Consider the following 8,486-nt stretch of genomic DNA (forward strand, 5'->3'; position numbering starts at 1 on the left):
AATGAAATTTTACTGTTGTCCCCAAACTGGATTGTTGCAGGATCATTCTGTTTATTTAAATCAACTGCCTTTTCTCAAGCAACCAGGAACAACTTCTAATTTAAACTGTTCCTCCACCCCTTTTTTCCTTTTTTATGCCTCCTTTTTTTTCCCTTTTTTTTTTTTCTTTTCCTGAGTACTCGTATTGGGAGATACAAAGACTCAAAATAAGAAACTCAAAACACAAACAGTTGTGACAGCCCATTTGATTTAATTCCCTCTGCATTAGAAAAAGTCAGACTCTAAAATTTAGAGTTAGACCAGTAAAATAAACTGGTCCAAAACCAGTTTACCAGTTTAAATAAACACAACAATGACTGCTCTTACCCCTCTGGTTCTTTCAGTGTCTCAAAATAACTTTTCAACCTAGTACAAAATTGGGCACTCAAAGTGTCTCAAAGGCCATCTAGTCTTCATTGGCAATGTAGATATGGGCAGTGGGATTTGGTTAAGAAGAAATGTGATTTCAGCTAGCAGATTTTGAAACTTTGGGTAAATCTAAGAAGAAGGTTTATTTCGGTTTTTTTTTATTTTTAATTTAACAGTAAAATGTTGAATGTAGGAGGAAAACCTATTTTCTTTGAAAAGATAGGTCACTACTAAACACAAGAAGGTAGTAGGTTATGCTATTCATATAATTATTTGTTGATACGGTTAATTAATGAATTAGCATCTCTTTTCAGAAGCTGGTTTTTAAAAGTGGGTTTTTTAAATTCTTCTTAAACTCATTTTTTTTTTGTTGTTATTTAATGAGATGGGAGATTTAAACAGTCTGCAAGTGTCATAGCAAATACATATGTAAAAGCTATAGCCAAGACAGGTGAAGGTTTAAGTGTCCTGCCATTTGAATGAAATGGACCTTATTGGCTTGAATTTAAGCATCTACAAATGCAACAGTAACAGCTCAGTGAAAGACAAACAGTTGTTTGCTGTGGGCTGTTTTTTTCTCTTCCCCTACCCAAGAAGCCTGGAGGAATATGGACTGTTGTGAGGACAAGGATATCAATGTAGCAAGTTAGAGGTGCGAAAGCATGGACTAAAATGGGGCTTGAGGAAGCCTCAGACACTTCTACAGAATGATTTTAGGTACATCTTAGTAGGCTTTTATCTGGGAATTATAAAGGTAATATTAATACAACATCATTCAACTTCTGTACACTAACTAATGTAAAATATCTGGGCCTATTAATGGTCATTCTGGAGGGTACAGGAACTTTGAAATCTTAGGTCAGACAGTGAAAAAGTCTGAGGTACGATCAGCTAATTTTAAGAGTAAGCCTAGACTACAGATATCTTGGTAGCTGATATTAAAATTAGCACAGAACTATTTAGTATTGTCTGTTCACTGTGATATAGCAATTAAGAGTGCTCTCTGTATCACTCCTGAACCTAATGGCAATTTTAATCTCATCAATAGCCTTACATCACTTCCAAGATAGGAAGTGTTTGGGAGTTTGAACACCATGTACACGTTATACATGTACTTACATACATACATTGCACTGCCTGTCTCAGCTCTAGGAACCCTCATGGTATCAGAATAACATACCATAAATTCCCTGAGTTAAGAAAACCAATTCACTGCTTTAATTTGATAGCCCAGTCATCTAAACCTCCTACTAAATTTGAATAAGCATTTCTTGATTTCATAGATAATCATAGAAAAATTAAAAATTCTGAAATTCCATATTTATTAGTGACTAATAAGTGATGATCTAACAGCCTTACTCCTCTGATGTTGTATGATAGAATTAGGGTTTTAACAACATTATAAGAGACACTCGATTTTTTTGTGAGGTTGAATAGTTTCAACATCGCCTTTCATTACTGTTTTTTCTTCCTATTTGCTGTTTTCAGTTAGGGTGAATTAATCCTTCCACATGGCTGGTGCAAGATGTCATTCGCCTCATTGATAGCACTTCTTTACCTTTTATCTTGAGTAGAATGATACTTTGTAAGCAGACAGAGGATAAATTGTGAGTCTTTCGACAGAGATTATCTCAGAAGAGATCTTAGACTTCATTCACTACCGTTCAGTATAAGGAGTTCACAGGATGACTCACTAAGTATTTCTGGGATTAAATGTGAAGTAAAATCCTTTGACAATCTTAGGCTTTGAGGTATAAAAGGTGCAGGGTCTCTAATACATGTACTGACTTGCACTGATTTTTCCTGAAGTAATAAAGTACATACATCTATTATTTATTTTTTTTGCCTAACGCTGTACCCCAGTTGAACAACTTTTCCAATCAGCTGATATTCAACCAAGTGCTGCAGTAAGATATCTGATCTGTTTTATGTATGTGCATGTCTTTTTTTATATTGACAAAAAGTGTAAGATACTGAAATAGAAAAAAAAATGGTAAAGAAAAACAAGGAATAACGACATTTACGTTTCCTTATTGCTGAAAACAGAGTACAAATACAAAAGGAGAGAATTACAATGCAGACTGCAGAAGACTTATCTGTGTTAATATAGAGGATGTAAAGCAAACTAAGTCACTATCAAAGTACCAAAAAGAAACAAAAAACAAACAGGAAAAACAAATAAACAAACAAACAAACAAACAAACCAAACCTCAGAGAAGTCCTAAAACTAGCATAGGATAAAAGAGATAATGATGAAGTTATTTTTAAAATTTGGGTACAGATCAAGACAGGCAGAACTGCTTGAAAATCCACTCATTAAGAGCTATCTCCTCTAACATAGGTGCAAAGGGACATTGCGTTCCAGAAATGATCCTTTAAAAAGGATCCACAGAGACAAGCCTGTGTAATAAAGAGACGGGGAGTAAGAGAGCAGAAACGTGAATCAGAGGACTACTCTTTGTCTGGGCCCTGTGTTGCAGCCGGATGTGTTGAAACACCAAAAATCCACATTGCTCTACTGATGTTTGCTTGCCGTTCAGTGAGTATAACCACTTTTCTCCAAGAAAAAGACAGAGAAACCCAAAAAGTAGAAGAAAAGAAAAACATTTGTTGTTTTGAAACTCAGCAAGTTCCCTTCTGTAGAGCAGGGGCTTAAACAAACACAGTAGTTAAGTGTTGTGATGTGTAACGGGACTGTTCTGATCACTCCGGTCTCCTGTTTCAGGTTTGCACAGTGACTGCTGGTGAAGAAAAAAAAAAAAAAAGAGTTTTCTTGTCTCTTTCTGTGGAGGTCCCACATCTGGCAGGTTGCAAGGTAGGTGTTCCATTAAGGGCTGGAAATCCCCAAAATCCCTAGGTGATTTTGGTGGAGGAGCACTCTATCCCTCATGCCACACCATAACAGGTTTTTATGACTCTATGTTCAGAGCCTACCCAGTGTGAAGAAATAAGTGGCATTGAATCTCATCCTGGTACATCTGAAAAGGGTGTAATGGAGGGAATGTTTCTGTGAGTGCTTTAGCAGACAATCACTGTGTAAACTTAGTAAACTACCATTCTGATAACTGTGCAGCTATTTTCAAGTGTATATATAGGAATACACATGGATGGGGTGGTGGAAGATGGGTGTCCTGTCTTAGCAGTCAGCTGAATTAGCTACATGCAGGTAACAGCTACATTTTGATATGTCAATTATCTAATTAAAAACTTTAACTATCATTACTATATTAAATTACTACTAAATATACGGCTTCCACTTTGACAAGAGTGTCCAAGATTGGACAGTGTAGGAAAGTACATCATGTCCAGTTCATGTTCTATTTTTTTTTTTTAATTCTGACTTCCTATTTTTTGACTTCTAAATTATGCTTAGCATAATTCAGGGAGCCCTACATACTTCTGTGAAGAATTATTGCCTTTAATTATACCATTGCACACCTTTTTCTTAACATCAACAGTGTATCTTTAAGGAATCAACGTTCATCTCATTTTCAGTTCCTACTTTCCCAAAAATTTATCCTGGAAATCAAACATGTCTCTGTATCTCCATAATCTTCCAGCAATCCTTTCTGTCAGAAGCCTTTATCCTAGCCTGCTGAATTTGCATTGTAAAAACGGGGGAAAAAAAAAGCTAACTTTTCAATCTCTGTGCCTTAATATTACATATCATTTTAGGATACTTTTGAGATTTTTGACAAGCTCTTCTGGGTTTTACCAGACCTTTGAAAAGGCCTTCCTGCTCAATTACAACTGCTCTAAAGAATAAGCCTGTCCTGAAACCCAGCACAGCCTTATTCTAATAGTAATTTTATCTGCCTTGGCAGGAGGAAAAACACTTGGCGGAAGAATTTCTCTCTTCCAAACTGCCACCAGCAGACCAGTCTGATTCTTCAGCAAGTATATATATCCCATGGCTACAGTCATTGCTTAGACTAGAGGGAAGAACCCACTTACTGTCTTTCAAAATACAGTAGCTCCTAGTAGTCTTATTCATCACAAAGCTGACATGAGTCAGAAGCCTTATGTGCCCTCATTTTAGCTTACAGTATTTCTAGAATCAACCACAACTATTACTTTTCATCCAGTCCTTTCCTAAATCTTAAACCTATGTCAATATTATCTCTGCTCTTAAGGACAGTCAAGTAAATCCAGAAATTACTAAAAACTAAGCCATTCATCTCAGTCAATAACAATTCTTACTTTAGTTCTCTGTAACTTGCAGGCTGCAGCCCCAAAAAGATCTTTCTTCCATGAACCTGAACCATAGTGCTAACACTGTTTTAAGAATATCTCAATCATTCTGCCTTGTATCATCAGAATTCATTTTCTTTGTCTAGTACGTAATATGCTCTATGAAAGTAGCTACTTAACCCATCATTTCTGGTATAATGACCCCAACAATAAACCCAGTCAACCAATATAATAAGCCCACCAATCCATGCTTGACCTTAAGTTATTAGGTTACTGAAGAAAGCTCATTATTGAAGAAAGCTCATTTAAACAGTTGTATAGTTAGGATCTACTAGTGGTCTAGTTCTTAATCTCTTCCCAATCTTACATCTAAAATTAAGTTGAGTAGCACACTGATTCTGATTGCACTCTCTTAAACAATTACAAAATTTATATTTTTCAGCATCTTCCTTCTTGTACGGGCCTGAGAAGATTTGCAAGGACACTTGAATCTTAAACTCCTTCTATCCTTACCACACATACCCATACTTTAAACATAACATGGCTCTGAAATACAAGTAACATCTATCTTTTGCAAGACAAAGACATTAGCAACCCTGCTAACAAATTATTCTTGTTCAAGCCCTTAAGATCTTGCAGGATACAGCAAGAAACCTGCATGATATGGTAACAATCCTAACACCTCAGTTTGTTCACCAGCTATTTTTCTAATTTACCTATCTCTGCAGGTCCCTATGCAAGCATAACAGTCTTCTCTTTTGACTTAATTCTCCATGTCAATACAATAGAGTACGCTGGAACCAGCAAAATACTGGTTCTTCAGGTTTTTCTCTCTTACATCCTATATTAAAATACATGGTGGCTGTGGCTTTAACTGAAGTTTTGGAAATTTCCAAGAGTGTCTGAGGCTACTGTATTTGTTGAGTAGCTATCTCTTCTGGGAAAAGCTTTGGCAAGGCTGTCCCTTTAATTCTGATGAAAGGGCAGGGGGTACCCACGTGAAGATAAAAAACAGCAGTTAAATGAGAAGAGATCACCAAACTAAATTTTGAATTCTTGAGTCGGTATCTCTCACATCCTACTTTATTTAGTAGAATTAGGTGAAAGGAGAATAATCTTAATCAAAATAGATTGTAAATAAGTATTAGCTGAGGGAGTACAAAAAGAAAAGCCAAGCTGCGTGCTTGAACATTTCCTTTTGTCACCGGATAATGTATTGTATTTCAATTAAAAAAAATAATTCATGTGGCTATGTTTCATATTTAAAATAGTTTCCTTCAATACATTTATTCTTACTCACTCTCGTATTTTTCCTCAAATTTCACCCTAGCTTCACCCTCATTTGCATTTCAGTCCTAGGCTTCTGAACACATGTTCATTGACCGTGGTGCTGTCCAGAGTCACATCAGCAGAATTAAAACTAGGTAACAGGTGACTACAGCTATAAACCTTAATAAAAAATCTTGGACTTTTCCACTTCTTTCTTGCCCTTTGCAGAACTTACTTAGCATGGATAACAGCACTAACCAAGGCACGACTGTATGGTCATTGTGATGTGCTACCATCAGTGCCCTCTACAGTGACGGCTTTTCATCTGGAGAAGCAGACAGACAAAACTAACAAAACCTTCCCAAGTTTTATAAATTTCTCCATCTCAGGGATCCCACAGTTCAGTCTGATGTTGTCCAGACTGAAAAAAATAGTAAGGAACCCTTGTGTTTCCAAGTAAGCAAGAGGGACAGTTAACTGTTCTTGTATAGTATTCCCTCCTCAAAACCACGTTAAGACATGCATGAGACCAAGAGGTGATCCGAGATAGCCAACATAGCTTCATCAAAGGCAGATGTTGCCTGACCAATCTGGTAGCCTTCTATGATGGAGTGATGGCATCTGTGGACAAAGGAAGGGTGACAGATGTAATTTACCTGGACTTATGCAAAGCCTTTGACATGGTTCCTCACCACATCCTTCTTTCTAAATCAGAGAGGTATGGACTTGAACGATGGACTGTTCAATGGATAAAGAATTGGTTGGCTGGTCGCAGCCAAAGGGTTGTGATCAACAGCTCTATGTCTGGGTGGAGGTTGGTCACAAGTGGTGTCCCTCAAGGGTCTGTCTTGCGACCGGTGCTCTTCAACATCTTTTTCAACAACATATATGAGGGAGTCAAGTGCACCCTCAGCAAATTTGCGGATGACACCAAGCTGAGTGGTGCAGTTGATATAACAGAGGGAAGGGATGCCATCCAGAGGGACCTGGACAGGCTGGAGAAGTGGGCCCATGAGAACCTAATGAGGTTTAAAAGGGCCAAGTGCAAGGTGTTGCACTTGGGCAGGGGCAATCCCAGGTACTTGTATAGACTGGGAGAAGAACTCCTTGAGAGCAGCCCTGTGGAGAAGGACTTGAGGGTCCTGGTGGACAAGAAGCTGGACATGAGCCAGCAGTGTGTGCTTGCAGCCCAGAAGGCCGACTATGTCCTGGGCTGCATTAAAAAAAGGGTGGTCAGCATGGAGAGAGATGATTGTCCCCCTCTACTATGGTCTTGTGAGACCCCATCTGGAGTACTCTGTTCAGGCCTGGGGTCCCCAGCAGAAGAAAGATGTGGAGCTCTTGGAACGAGTCCAAAGGAGGGCCACAAAGATGATCAGAGGGCTGGGGCACCTCTCCTATGAAGAAAGGTTGAGGGAACTGGGCTTGTTTAGCTTGGAGAAGAGAAGGCTCCAGGGAGACCTCATTGCGGCCTTCCAGTACTTGAAGGAAAAAAAAAGGGGGGGCGACTATTTACAGGGGTTGATAGTGACAGGACGAGGGCGAATGGTTTTAAACTAAGAGAGGGGAGATTTAGTTTGGATATTAGGCAGAAATTTTTCACTCAGAGGGTGGTGAGGCACTGGAACAGGTTGCCCAGAGAAGCTGTGGATGCCCCATCCCTGGAGGCATTCAAAGCCAGGCTGGATGGGGCCCTGGGCAGCCTGCTCTAGTGGCTGGTAACCCAGCCCACAGTAGGGGGGTTGAAACTAGATGATCTTTAATGTCCTTTACTTGCAATTTATGAAAATTCATGTAGTCATTAGTAAACTAATTTTGAACCTTAACTAGTTACGAAATCCAAACTTTCTTTGTTGAATGAGAAAAATCTCCAGAAAACACCTTCCCAGTCCATTTCCTTCTTATCTGTCATTGCAGAAAGTTTGATCAGGTAATTCAAAGCAGTTTACATTTGACAAAGTTTGTATGTTGACCAATATACCAGTAACAATCCAAATTATCATTGTTTCTGTATTTATAACACATAACATGTTTCTTAATAAATTAATTGTATTTATTTGTCTATCTACTTATTTATTCAATTAGTTATGGTAGTGTGCGGACTTCATGTGTGTTTTATAGATGGGAGCCAATCCCTTCAAATTTTCTCTTCTTTCTTGTCTGTCATTTAAACTCTGATACAGTCAAATACATAGCCAGGCATCTTTTACATTACTGTTTCTAAAGGTATGAAACATAACAAAGGTATGAAAATAACAAAGAGAGCTAAATACAACCCAAGAAAGACAAGTGATGCAAATCAAAACAGTTGCTCACCACCAACTGACCAATGTCCAACCAGTCCCTGAGCAACAGCCCTCCGGCCAACTTTCCCCCCAGCTTTGTTACTGAGCATGACTTCATATGGTATGGAATATCCTTCTGGTCAGCTGGAGTCAGCTGTCCCAGCTGTGTCTCCTCCCAACTCCTTGTGCACCCCCAGCCTTGTGCACCCCCAGCGGGATGGTGTGGGGAGCAGAAAAGGACTAGACTCTGTGTAAACTCTGCTCGGCAATAACAAAAATGTTCCTGTTTTTCAACACTGTTTCCAGCTCAAATCCAAAACATAGCTTCATACT

The 8,486-nt window shown here is 38.6% G+C and overlaps 1 protein-coding gene across 1 annotated transcript; it reads right to left on the bottom strand.

Annotated features, from left to right (window-relative positions):
• Positions 1–5,899: 5,899 nt before the first annotated feature.
• RPL27 (ribosomal protein L27) lies at positions 5,900–6,252 on the bottom strand (the record flags this gene model as incomplete). The annotated part of the gene is given in 3 exon segments (XM_010080420.1): positions 5,900–5,940; positions 5,942–6,075; positions 6,127–6,252. Coding segments are annotated over 3 exon segments (301 nt in total), but the record flags the coding sequence as incomplete, so codon positions are not given.
• Between the last annotated feature and the right edge of the window lie 2,234 nt (positions 6,253–8,486).

Source organism: Pterocles gutturalis, unplaced genomic scaffold, assembly GCF_000699245.1.
Source record: "Pterocles gutturalis isolate BGI_N339 unplaced genomic scaffold, ASM69924v1 scaffold14639, whole genome shotgun sequence".
Taxonomy (NCBI): domain Eukaryota; kingdom Metazoa; phylum Chordata; class Aves; order Pterocliformes; family Pteroclidae; genus Pterocles; species Pterocles gutturalis.